Source organism: Phodopus roborovskii, unplaced genomic scaffold (assembly GCF_943737965.1).
Source record: "Phodopus roborovskii unplaced genomic scaffold, PHOROB, whole genome shotgun sequence".
Classification (NCBI taxonomy): Eukaryota; Metazoa; Chordata; class Mammalia; order Rodentia; family Cricetidae; genus Phodopus; species Phodopus roborovskii.
Window position 1 is genome coordinate 319962 of NW_026125781.1, and position 14488 is coordinate 334449.

A 14488-nucleotide genomic window follows, 5' to 3' on the forward strand; every position below is an offset into this window, starting at 1 on the left:
TGTCCCAAGATATTTTTTTTTTTTTTGTTGGTGGGTTGGCAAAATGGAAAGAGACCCAATTTTCATTTTTGTTTGCTAAAAATCATATGTGCTTTGGAAGATTCTGTTTAATAGCATGCCATAAAGTTGGTGATTCCTTTCTTTTGTTCAGAAAACTGTTAATACTCGAGTCGACTACTTTTATATGACTATACTCAAGAGGTCATCCTTCTTTGAAAACGTGCATTTGCATCACACTGATTACAAAACTCTATGTATGTTATCTATGCTCCTCAGCAGATGGAAAGACAAAAAACACCAAGTGGTGCTTTTCTTTGTGTATTTCCCACATATCTTCTTGTGTGGAAATGTATCCTTCAGTGAGATAATTCTTTCATTGTCTGTTTTTGGTTACTTACTTTTCGAGAGCCTGAGACTTTCATTTCATATACATCAATGGTATAATTTGTCCTACGTCCATAAGTATCAAATTGGATGTTTCCAGTCATTCCTTGTACTTGCACCTGGTAAAAAGGGAAAAAGGCAAAAAAGCTTTTACATTGTTTCCTCTAGGTCTCAGGATGAAATCTTAGAGGATTTTCATTTCAGGTCATTGAATTCCATGTAGCAGATTAAGCCTTCACAGAGCTTTATTTTCTTAGAAATATGTTTTGCTCTGCCTTTAAGTTATGATGCTTTGAGTAGATATTAGAGGTGGTTACGTGTATAGTCAGACATCTATAACCAGTGTTATAGACTTGATGTTTCTAGTATTCCCTTTTTAAAAGTGTACTTTAGGCTGAACTAGGTCAATGAGTTCTTCTGCATTATAAGTTTCTTGGGGGCCATCATTGTGTCTTATCTCCATATTTCCAATATTTGAATTCCATGACTCAGTGGCCCTACTCTGTAAAATGGGAAATCCCAGAAGTACCCATCTCTCAGAATCATTTAGATGATTAAATGAAATCTAAGTAATGCCTGGTATGTAGTAAACATCACAGTGAAGTCTAGATATATTAACATTTAATTTTATTATTCTGTGTGTATGATATGAATGTATGGATATAGGTGCACATGGGCTACAGCGTGGGTGTGCAGAGTAGATTTTTTAGGAGTTGATTATCTCTTTCCCCTATGGGATCTTGGGATTGAACTCAGATCACCAGGTTTGTGCACCAAGCACCTGAACTCATGGAGTCTTTTTGCCAGCTCCAAGTTCAACAGCTGAATTTAGCTATTTTTCCAGTGTGTTACCCATTTATGGACTTCTACAGTGAGAAAGGTAGCCCTCCCCCTCATTTAAACTACATGTTGAGATATAGACAGGTAAGCAGAGGGCATGATTGCCATGGAGAGATAATTCAAAGACTGATAAAATGTGTTCGCTTTATGGGATCAGGAATGAAGAATGACAGATAATGAGACAGAGGTGCATTCCTGTATTGAGATGCCAAATTCAGAGTCCACATATGCTATAGTGCTTCCAGGCTCTGGGTTTAGTCTTATAAAATAAGAGGCCACATCTCCTGACATATTTCCTTTTCTGCTCTCCAGTTCAGAGATATCAAATAAAGACTGACTGTCTGCCTGTCAGTCTATCAGGAATTTTCTTTTTTTACTTCCCAAGTAAGGGTCAGAGACGTCAAAGAAAAATAATCTGTTTTGTTTTTTTTTTTTTTTTTTGGGAATAAACTGCAAATACCTTTCCCTTTTATTTATAGAAAATGACAAGCTAGCAAACAAGTCAGGGACAGTAGTGGGGTTCTACTGCCAAGAAGAAAATTGATAACAAGGCTTTGGGATTATTTTTTTTTTTTTGTCTTTAAGAAGGGGATTTCTTAGTACCAGTAGCAGACTATGAAACTACTCTGATATGGCAGTTTGCCCACTGAACCAAACAAACCTAGCACTAAGCTTGAAGACCACATGAAACGACAATTCTAGGTAAAGAACTGGACCTTTGTTGACGTACATCTGACTTATCCAATAGAATGAGTCCATATTGTGATGCCAGACAGAGCAGAGACAATTACATAGGAGTTATTAAGAAATTCTTCATTGCTTCCCATACTCAGGCCTTCAAGTAAGTGTCATTAAGAATTGCACATTGGATGGGAAGGAGAGGGAAATGGGATTGGTATGTAAAATAAGATTGTTTGTAATTTAAATAAAAATTAATTTCAAAAACAAAAAAAATACACATTGCAAAAGAACCAGCTTAGCTGAATTTGATTTATGGACTGGTCAGACAATAGGTTCCCTTGAGATACTAGAACCATGATTCAAGTCTTTGGTGAGCAAGAATAGAATTGGATTACCACTCTAAGTGAAGTCTATTTTTCAGTATGTGGTCTGGTATTGAATCAGTGACAGGTTCCTACCACCTCATCTAGAATCCCTTTTTAATGCAAATAATGTTGCATATGATTTACCCATAATTTTAACCATCTATATCTTTCTGGCTCCCGTGCTAGATTGGGAGCAAGATAAGAGACACCCATTTTCTACGTTTTCAACTCTAAATACAATGCAATTCAAATATGAGATCTCCTTAGCTTATCTCATATTTGCATACTAATATAGAGCCTGATACATATCCATAAGGGCTTACTAAATGCAGAATGGATGGTATGGTTATATATTTATTAAAACAAGCCCTATACATGCTTCTATCTAAAAACAGTGATTTTGTTTCTAGATCTCTTTAGAGGAAGAAAATAGATTTACTGAGAAACAACTGTGTGTTAGTCATAGAAAGGATGTTTGCACATCATGTAATCTCACTTTTAATAAACTCAAATAAGAGGTGACTTTTTTATTTTCATTTTATTTATTTATTATATATATATTTTAATTTAATTTGTTATTTTACATGTCGATCCTAGTTCCCTCCCTCCCTCTTACCCTCTCTGCCATCTCACATGCACCCTGAACCACCCTCCCCTCCCATCCCCCCACCCCAATTCCACATATAAGGCAATGCCATCTAGTTGGGGTCATGTAGATCTGACAGGTCATTTGAAGTAGGGACTAGGGCTTCTCTCCTGTCTCTAGGTTAAGGCAGTATCCCTCCATGGGGGATGTGTTCACAAGGTCCTTTTGTGCATCCTGGCTCCACTGTCTGAGGTCCCTTAGACTGCTCAGTCCTTCTAGCTGAGACCCATATTCATGGGGGCCTGAGTCAGTCCCATGCTGGTTTCCCAGCTATCAGTCTGGGGGCCCATTAGCTTCTCCTTGTTCAGGTCTGCTGTCTCTATTTGTTTCTGCAGCCTGGTCTTGTCCTCAAGAGGGGACTTTTTAATGTAGTAAAGTATTTAGTATTTTAAATCAGCCTCATTTTAAGTCCATTTGAATAGCACAGTATTACTGAGGAACTGTGCGCTTTTGGAAAAGTCCATTGCTTTCCAGAGTTTTTGAAGCAGTACAAACAAGTTGGTCTATAGAAAGAGTTGAAGGACCCCTGTGATCAGGTGAGTGACCATTAAAGAATAGAAGGTGACTTATTTAGCTTATCACTTCAACTTATCAGTGAGTTAGACACACATAAACTTTTCTGTGCGACAGGATAGTTGATCTAATTATTTTGTAGCCAAGTTTCTTATTTTTTATTTTAGTGGCTACTTTTCTCTTTGGGGAAGGTGGTGTTTTGTGTTATGAATGGCCAATCAATTAGAAATGCTGGCTCCTGCCCCATGAGGTTTTGTTGATGAAAACTCCTTTTGATTCACTCTGAGGCAGTTTTCTATTTCACTCATCATTATGTTCCACCTGACAATACAAATCTTGTAACTGCTAGGAAGGTTGAATTTAATTAACTGCTCTTCAAAAGCATGCAGTGCTACTTCCATAAAACTACACTTAGGGCATTTGTTAGGGAATTGACATAATGACATAAAAGTCTGCATGATAGGAGAATGACTCATATCTCTTTCTTGGTGAAAGACACAGGGGCTACTAACCTCTTTTGATTGAATGAGTCCAACTTGGCAAATTTAAGGCGGCAGTAAGTGAGCCAACTACACAAAACGATGTACATTATAAGGCTGTTTCCAATTCTCCATTGCTGGGTTATGCACAGAATTATCTTACGATGCCCTATCTCTTTGTTCATTTGGATGTCCCAAACATCAAGATAATTAGTTGGAAAGAAGAGATTCTTGTACTCTCGAAGGCTCATTTTAATGCATGCAGGCACATGTGTCAGGCATAAAGTAAAATATTCAGGAAAGAGCTCTTGCTTGGAAAGCTGCAATGAATGGGTGATGTTGCTCCTAGTGTAAATAATGGAATCTGTTCAAAGGACACTGCTTGAAGCCTTAGATGATCTCCTACCCAGTAAATACTAAAAACAAGTGACCTATTTGATGGTCTATCCATTGATTCCTTGTACTTTTCTTTAGGCTTTTTCTTTGCGGCACTGGGCAAAAGCCTCTTAAGTAGGCCTAGAAATGCATCATGTTCCTGCATTCTACCATGCAGAATAGTACAAGTGTTCTTCTTGACAACAGAAATACTATCACACTGGCTCAGTTCCACAGTCCATTTGGCTCATAATTTGTCTGATGAGCCCAAGGATGCTGCCGTCCTTTGTAATGCTTATCTTGGAGTTAGGAACATCTTATAAAATATTGGATTCTTCCTAGGAAATGCCACATTTGTAGAAGATGTGTTATTTTGAATCTACTTATACATTTAACCTATAATTTCAGAGGGTACCAAGTTTCATTTTCCATCTACAGTGCAGCATAGAATCAAAACTTTATTTGCTTAACTTACTATATTTTTCAAAATTCATTGAAGAACTTTTTATTGGTAGGATTCTAGATTAGGATGAACATCCATTGTTATCTTTTCTGTACAGCTTGGGATGCTTTTTCTTTTAGTATACCCTCCTTCAAGATTGAGGTCTCATTTTTTTTCTGTCATTTATAAAGACCATCCACTCCAACAAACAACTGTCTTTACCATTTTCAGAGCTCTCTCAATATCAATTCCTTGACTCCAGGGCACAGCAGGATTTGCTAAGCAGTCTCCAGCACTGCCTCTGCGGGATACATCCACTCGCTGCCTCCTCAGGTATCGGAAGGCTTCTGCTATGACCAATATGGCATCGTGTGTCAGTGCAGATGTGTACTAAAATAGATGCATGAAAAACAAGACAACGTGATAAACAACATCCTCCAAACTTGCCTTGTTCCTTATGATTTTCATTCACCTCCACCTTTTGCTCTACAAAGAGATCATTCTAATTATGTGAGTTGGAAATTCTCTCTGGGCAAGCCTGACGTTGATGCATTCGACAATGATGCCTCTTACCTCATGTGTGCACATGGCAGGATTATTAAGATCAAATGGCTCAAGGGAACCTCGTTCTTGCTCTCAATACTGCTTCATATCAAGTGAGTGACTATAAAAGGCTGAGTTCTTTGTGAGGGAAGAAATGCATGTGATTTTAAGGGATGGCATGTATAGATTAGAGCAGAAACAGCATATCCTAAAGCAAGGCTGAGTTATTGCTGCTTGTAATAGAAAATTCAGATCTGTTGTTTACTTAGGGGAAAATGGAAATAGCTAAGTTAGACAGCTTGAAATTAATTTGGAAGGAAACATTAATCATTTCTGTCTGGACCATGTTTGCAGCAAGCTAGGACCTCTGGCCAGCAATAAATCAGTTTTTGTTTCCCAGGGGGTAGCAAAAACCAAAGATGCTTTTCAATTGTAGAAAATTACAATTGTTATTGAGTTTTAAATCTGATAACGTTGACAATTTGTAGGCAATGCTTCATGATGCTACCTCTTTCAGGCAAGAGTATTTACTTTCTCTTCCTTGTGGATAGTGATATGTTCTACTAGGGATGAGGTTAGTCATTTAACACAAGGGATTTGATTATCTGCAGTTTGAAATGGTGGATGCTTTTCTATTAAATGAATCAACAAAGCATGATTAAAATAAGCTGGCCACTGTTTTGCAAGGGTGATGAGTACTTGTAGAATATGGAATTTATTGACTTTTTAAAACATAGCAAAATATCCTAAGGAGAGTTCTTACTATATAAAACACTGTCCAAATACAATTGGGAGTGAATACATTGTTGTCTCTACAACCATCAATTTGCTTTTCTCATGTTACTTTTCTTTCAGAAGCAAGTCATCTAGTATGACTATGATAGCAGCATATTTTCTTTCATGAAGAAAAATCTTTGTGCTTGCCCATCCTATCACTACCTAAAGCCAACAGTGCCGATTTTACTTTCAACCAACTGCATAAATTGTCACCAGCCTTAATGCGGTTCTTCTAAAGTTATACTAAAAGAACTGTTTCATTTTGTACTTTATTCATCTTCTATTTAACCATGCATGAGATTGCCCTCTCCACCTACAATAAGCCTTAAAAAGAAATGTTTATAAAATATAGATTAAACAGCAACTGGATTTTAACTTTGAGAAAAATTTCCCTAACTCCATATATTATATATCAAGTATTAAAGTGGAATCTTTGATTGATTTAATACAAGGCTCAATACTTTCTTAAACCATTTATAGGGTTTTACTTATAAGACTAAGCATTTCTTTGTAGTAAACACTAGCACATAGTATTACACACCCTCATTGTTATTAATGGGCACCTGAGATGGTTTTCATTATCCTTTCTACAAGTTATACATCTTCAGAGCAGGAATAATCTATTCTGCAGTATCTCTCTTTATATCTTTTATCTTTGTTCATTTTCTTACATCTAACACCGTGTTTTGAAAATTGTTGAGAACCCTTAAAATAATGAATAAATGCATCTTTATCTTCTATAGCTGCTAAATTGAAACATCACAAAACAGTGTGGTTAGGCAGTTTCATGGAAATATAAACTTTCATAAGCTCACCTATATATAGCAGAAGGAATCATACCAGTTTTGTACATTAAAAAGGATTTGATTATAAAACATTCCTCATTGGGAGTGTGTCCATATTCAGTGAGCCAAATTAGGACACCTGGTCTGACCAAAGGGCAGGAAATTCTGGCATTTAGTCTGTACGACAACCATCCAGTTAGCTCCTAACTAGTGAGTGATTTTATTGTAAATAATTTATTACAATAATTTTATTGTAAAATTATATTTAGCTGATGAATTTTCTAGAGCCTTTCAATTGTTTAAAATTTGCATTTGTGTTAGGTTCTGATATGACCCATTTAGCATACTACAGAATGTATCTGTTCTTTTATCTATGTTCCCTACTGTTCTTCTCTACCCTGCTATCATCAGGGAGAAAGGAGAACTTGCAAATATGAGAAAGGAGACCTTCCTCAGTTTCCTTTTTAAAAGGGAAGGCTTTAACAGTACTCAGCTCCCCATCTTCTATTGTGTAATATTTTCACTATAGCAGCAAAGAAGACTTGAAAGTTAGTTTCATAATTGAATTGCATATATGTATTCACTCATTGCCTCAGCACATCTTAAATAATAAGATCTCTAACCATAGGGAGCACATAGGAAAATTATACACTCTAAATATGACTTTCTGATTTTAATATTCTTATCTAGATTTCAGGAAAAATGAGTAGTTTAGGTAATCTAATTATTTTAAAGGACACTTTTGTAGACAGGCAACTGTTTCTGTTCAATATTTCTGTACATATAGGTAATATATATTCTATATTAGAGACTAATTCACTTGGGTGTTCTGAGATTCATGGGACTTATTACCATGGAGCAATCCCATAAATAATGAAAAATCCAATTTTCTGTTTCAGACTATCAATCTTCTTTACCTATTTCCTCCACCTCTGCCCTTTGCCTGATTCAGGGTTACTCTGAGAATATTAGAAATAAAATTCATTGAAAAAAATTAAGTTTAATTTATTTTCAAAACTAGATTTTAAAAGCTCTTATTCTCTATAGTTTATTTGGGGGTGGGGTTATACAATAGAATCAGTTGCAACTGTCTTTTGAAGCATATTTGAATGACTTCTGGGGGAAGACCACTTGATCACAGGATGGTTGTAAGTATATAACATCCATATTGAAAGCTGCCCTTCATTGTTTATGTGTCATGGAGTATTACCTTTAGTGGTGCGTTCTTGGCTTCAGGAAATTCCCTTTCATCCAGTCTCACCCAGCGCTGTATGAACTGCTGAACCATCGGGTTTTCATTGTTGACAATCTGGAATCCTGTAATATTGGCTCCCCCATGCATGACTCTTTCCAGTAAAATGTCAGTAAAACCCTGAAAAGACAGTGAAAGGGGTCATGACTGTGAGAGTCATACGTTTCTTCTTACATTATCTGTTGGAAACTAAGGACAAAATGAAAGATTTCTTCTTTGGTATTACTTATTAGCAATCAAGAAGGACTTTGATGTGAAACTAATTTGTAAGACATCATGGTTTTGAAAATGAAGGCACAATGGAGAAATGGAACACATTTCCATTTTCCTGTCTGTGGCTGTATTTGATTTAAGTGCCACATAAGCCAACAACACAGGTTCTACTTTCAGGGAAATACTTTATTTCATTTACCTGTATCTTCAGTCTTCCTATTTAGTTATATTTAATGCTATGTGACTAGAGAATGTTGAGGACATTTGACCATTAAGAAGTGCTATAAACGTCTTTCTTCGCATGCTGAACATAGCAGAGTGTTTCAGATTCTTGTGATGAATATTTAGATGTTTGGATTCACAGAACTACCAGTGAGTGAAGCTGACAGCTTGCTTGTATATGATGACATAAACTCCAGGGTGCGTCTCACATGAATCCATAAATGAGTCTTGACATCTGTATAGCATTCACCATTTGCTACTTAACTTGCTCTGGTTACCATCTGGTGTCTTTGTCACCCAAGTTCTTCAAAGTGCTTTCCCCAGGGTTCACACCTAAGCCTTTCCACATGGGCACTGCCAACCCCATTGGGTATTGCTGTCTTCTGGGATACCTTACCCTGGAATTGCTGCTACTTCTGTTGGATATGGGTCTCTTGTGCTTTGTTGCTCATGTGTTAGAATCCTTAATGAATGGATGCCAGCTTTCTATATCAATGGGAGGGAAGGTGGAGGAAATCTCGGAGGAGTTGGGGTAGAGGAAACAATAAGAAGAATATATTGTATAACAATAAACTATTTTCAGTAAAAGAAAAAACGTGCTTATAGGCTGCACACTTCTGTGGCAGTGTGGAGGAAAAAGATACTAGCAGCTGGGAATTTCCTTTATATTTCAAATAAAGGATTTGGCTAATTTTGAGTTTTCTTCCAACATGGCTGTTACCAGAATTCTACTAGAGGCCGTTACCTCATTGCTCTTGCATTAAAAAACACCAAAAAAATTATCAATGGAAATGGATTTATTTACCACTTGGAGAAATTGTGGAATGTGCCTGTAGCAGTTGTACTGCCTACACAAATCAAGAGACCAAAATTTGAAAAACATATTGATTTTGAGAGTGAGTTGAAGGAGAAAAGGGAGGAGAGGGAAAAGGAAAAAATGATGTAAATACAGTATTTGTGTGTGGGATTCTTTTAGAAAAATAAACTTTTTAAGTTTAGATTATCTTCAGATTTGTGTGTGTGTATGTGTTCATGAGCTATGTGTTTAAGTGTATGAACATACGTAAGTGTACACACGAGCGTGGAGACCAGCGGTCAGTGTTGAGTGTTTTCCTCAATTGCACTTCATTTTTTTTTTTCTGAAGCAAGGCCTCTCACTAAACCTGGAGCTCATTGATTGGCTATGTTGGTGGCCAATTAACTCCAGGCATTCTCCTGTCTCTTCCAACACCCCTGCTCCCACACTTGGAAAACAGGCATGCACTAACATGTCCACCTTTTGTATATGCGTTTTAGGGACCTGAATTCAGATCTTTACATGTAACTTTTTTTTTTTAACTAAGCAATCTCCTAGCACCTCCAACATTTTAGTGTAAGAAAATTTCAAGTATACAGAAACTTTGAAAGTAATGTAAAGCGAACACCCTTATAGTCAATGTTCATACTTTGTTACTAATATTCTCTTGTCCAAATGTCCATTTTACTTTTGGAATATATTTCAAGCAAAATAAGTGGTAAGTAAGTACAGATGGTTAGTATTCTTTACCCCCAAAGATTTAATACATGTGCTAATAACTATAATTTCATGTTTATATAGTTCTTCAATCCTTTTTGTATCTGTGGTATGTGTTTATGTGGGTGTGTACATATATACATACAAGTAAATGTACATATGTATGTTCATATCTTCTTTGCAGTCTCTATCCTTTTCTTTTTGAAGTTAAGCTTCATATTTAATGAAACAAACAAATCCTAAAGGTATATTTTATGTGTTTTTATATTGCATATATCTATGTTACCTATATTATAAATTCTTTTATTTTCTTTTCACACTTTCAAAACACCTTATTTAAAGAGAGATAATAATAAAGGAGTATGCATATATCTTTAAGTGCAGTTATTAATATTCAAAACTGAGCCCCGAAAATAACCACTACTCAGAAATGCCCCATGTGTCCCTCTCCAATCACCAATGCCGACTTTACTCCCTTAATTTCAGAGTTTTTAAAAATGACTCAGAAAATGGTCTTAGAGAATATTTTAGTGAGACACTTTCTCAGTAATTAGTTAAATTCCCATCATCTCACATTCATTGTGAGATAGGAATTTAAGGAGATTGGAGAAGGAGCCAATTAGTTTGGTTTACATATTAAGAATCATTCCTCCTTTCTAATAGTCACAAGGCATTTTAAAGTTAATATTAAGTTGTTATGATGAGTTTTCTCCTAAAGGAGAAATACTAAGACATTATTTTGTCCAATTTGCTAACCCCTGCACTAAAGTCACTAGAGAAGCAAGCTTGTGTAAAAAACCCAGCAGAGGCTATCATTGCTATTAAAGTCTATTATTCAACTCTCTATTCCCCAAATAAAGAAAAATAGAAAACAGAGAATATGAGTTTAATTAATAGTTTTAATTTTACCAAGTGAAAACATGTTGGGCGGTAACAGATGCTGCACAAGAAACGGACTTCTCATTTGCATGCTATTATGGGTGAAGGGTCAGATTTCTTCTTTAGGTAAGTGAACTACAGTCTTCACAGTGGTCAAATTGGGGATAAGGCTCATAAAGTCTCTCAAAAGAAACTCACATCAAATAATCACTGAACACATGGGTGACAAAACGTTTCAATAAAAGGGTTGCAAGGAGGGTTAGTGGTAGTGGCAGAAGACAGCCAAGAAAGAAGGGTTTGGTGGCTCCTGCTCTACTTTCTAAATTTGTTCCACTTTTAAAAGACCTGTTTTATTTTCTAGTTGTAAATAAGTTACTATATTCTATTAGTGTGCACAACTATACTGGATAAAGTTGCAAATTGGGTCTCCAAACTACTGACAGTTAGTAAAATAACTATTTTAACAAGGCTGACTAGCAGACGTATAGCAGGTAGACTAAAAGCATGGAATAACATGACTTAGAGGAATACAGAGGAATAGTGATGAGCACAGATGTAAAGGCAAACACGGTTTGACTCTTATCTCCCATATTTTAAAGCACTCTGCTTTCTCATAACTTATGATTACATATTAGTCATTGGGTTGGGCACACACAGCCCTTCATAGTGTTTCATTGAAGTTGTGTATCCCTGAAACCAGAGTAAAGACACTGAAGAGAACAGGATATCCCCAAACATGTAGAATATTCAAAAGGGAGGCTCACAGGATGGTTGCAGGAGGGGTCATGGTAAGATAAGGAAGTTGGAGAAAGGATAATGAAGTTGGAGCTGGCAATTAGCTCAGTATGCACTCATCTGATTAAGACATTGGACTTAGTAATTGTTTGTAACTGTTCAAAATTCACTTCTTGCTTGGTTGCAAGAGTCCTTGAGGAAGATTTTGTGGCCAAGTCTGTCTAAAGATTTTATAAACACAACACTATTGAAGAGACCTTAGAAACCTTGGATGATTAAAAAAGGAAAAAAAAAAAGATATAAGGAATTCAACTATCTACAGTTCTTACCAAATTTACCTTTATGAGGTGCCACAAAATGGTACTAAGCTGAGAATAATGAGACCATATATTTCTAAAATTTCTGCAAGTGCTAAAATTTCTGCAAGTGCAAAAATCAACATTGACTACTTGGACAGTGAAGGGTAAATAAAGGGAAGGGGATCAGTGGTGGAATAAGGAAATCTCAGAGAGAGAGAGAAAGAGAGAGAGAGAGAGAGAGAGAGAGAGAGAGAGAGATGAGAGAGGGGAGAGAGAGAGAAAGATGATGATGACCCAAAACTTAGCTACATGGGAAGAGAGTGAATGGAAAGAACAAGGGAGTGATGAGTTTTCTTTCTATCATGGTTCAAACTGTATCACATTTCTGATCATATCTCTAGGTTACATTTTGATATGTGTAAATGCAGCCTATAGATACAGAAAATAGACTAGATAATTTGGATAACTTATTTATAGACAATAATATAAGAAAAGCTTACTAACAACTATCTATGGTACAAGAAGAGGTAGATTGTGGTAAGGGGGGGGGAAGTGGAGATAAATGTTTTTAATGAATAAGTTTCTTCCTTGCTTTGCCTCATGTCACGAAATCCTCATGTATTTTGGACATCCATAGGTAAAACTAAGGTTCACTTCTTGTACTGGCAAGAATATTTGGCTTAAGCTCACTGAGACCAGTCCAGCCTATTTGTTCTAAAAGAAAAATAGAGGAGAAAATTTCTCTGATTGGTTGGGAGGTAGAAGGAAAAACGGAAATGGGAAGATTGTGAAAAGAGGATGGAAGGTTAGAGAACATCAGTGGCTACTGAGCAGGAACTGGCTGACTCTAGGTTCACCCCCATTCATGGGCCATGGTTCAACGCCTTTTTCATCATGCTCATTTTATTCCACTTCAGGGCATTTCACTTTTTCACAAACTCAGGCTAATGTTCAGTTCTTGAGATTGACTACCTATAGACCCAGAAGTGGGAGGGAATATATGCTGAGTTGACTGAAAAGTTCAGCAATGAAATAGTACAACAGAAACATCCACACCACACCTGGAAGGAGAAATGTGAAAATAGTTGTGTGAAGGTTATCATTAGAAACAAGAGTTTCAGGAGATAACTACTGCTTAGTAAGTAAGGAGAGGAATTGGGCAATTATTGCTTTGTTTTCTGTTTGCCTTCTAACATGACCGAAAGCTACTTTTTTCCCATCAGTATGCTAGATTTTATGGGTAGCATGCACAAATGCAACCTGTAGGTACAGAAAATTGAGATTAGATGGGCAGCTTTAGCAAAGAGGTTACCACAATTACATTCATAATGTAATAAGGATTTTTTAAAAGGCAAGCTTTGTTCTGAGGAGTAGAATAATCAACGTGTAATGATTTTATATAATGTGCTACAGCTGACTGGATCTTGTTGTAGTTGTCTTTTTTCTCGAATCAGCTGCAGCCACTAATTTACTTGCTCACAAATGTCTCCCAATTTTGATTTCTCCTCAAAAGCTAAAGACGTGGGACTATTTTCCCAGTCCCACTGCAATCTCTGTACATAAAGCAATGTAATAGAAGTGACAACAATAACCAGAAGCAAAACAGGAAACACTAACACATGAAGGTCATGGGTAGAATGAAAGAAGGTGACAGTGTGGTGCTACTGTTGGGCAGCACTCAATACACTCCTCTTTGCCTTTTAACATGATCCAAAGCATTTCTATTGCATTCTGTAGCTTATATGAGTAAACACAATCAGAAGTGTATGGAAAACAGATAAGTGTCTCCCAACAACTTCATCAAGGACACTGATGTGACAACAATAACAACCCCACATGCCAAGATTCAGTGTGGTAAAGAATGAGGGTATGTTCAAAGGGGACTAGTGGGTGACTGCTTTCGTATGGCAGGAGCTACTTGCAGGTTCTTGATACTGCTATGCCTCCTATCATAACTTTCCAAGACATCCCTCTTTTCTTTACATTGTAGATTTCATTTTTTGAGCTGGCTACTTGAAAACATTTTTGTGGGGATATCCCGTTCAAGTCTCACTTAAAGCGCTGAGAAAACAATGACACCATGGAAATGTCCACTGGCCACTGAAAGTATATAGGGAAATGCAGGATGTTAAAGTTAGTGACAGAAGTTAAGGCTCATGTCTCTGAGGAAGAGCTTGCTGGCTGCTGGCTCCCACTTACTTAAAATATCACCATGTTGAAGGCATTTGCTTTATTCCAACGTTTTACTGGACTTTTCTTTTAGATCTGCCAACCTCAAGTTTGTATATTAATGCTGTCTTGCGTTACTATTGCTGGGAAGAGACGCCATTACCAAGGCAAGTCTTATGAGAGAAATCATTTAATTGGGGGCTTGTTTGTGGTTTCAGAAGTTGAGTTTGTTATGACAGGGAACATGACAGCAGACAGACATGGTGCTAGAGAAGTAACTAATAATTACATCCTAATTCATAGGCCAAGAGAATGACACCAAGCTTGGCATGGACTTCTGAAGTGCACCATTTCCAAGGCCGTACCTCTTAATCCT

The 14488-nt window shown here is 36.7% G+C and overlaps 1 protein-coding gene across 5 annotated transcripts in view; it reads right to left on the reverse strand.

The window, feature by feature from the left end:
* Positions 1-14488, reverse strand: part of Gria3 (glutamate ionotropic receptor AMPA type subunit 3) — a 263014-nt gene that overhangs the window by 75166 nt on the left and 173360 nt on the right. For all 5 annotated transcript variants that reach the window (XR_007834108.1, XM_051178646.1, XM_051178647.1 and 2 more), the window contains 3 exons: positions 8041-8202; positions 4948-5115; positions 399-503 (listed from right to left, as the gene is read on the reverse strand). Coding sequence is in view for 4 of the 5 variants with exons in the window: in XM_051178646.1 (XP_051034603.1) it covers positions 399-503; positions 4948-5115; positions 8041-8202 (435 nt within the window). In the remaining variant the exon portion in view is untranslated. The remainder of the gene's footprint in view (positions 1-398; positions 504-4947; positions 5116-8040; positions 8203-14488) is intronic.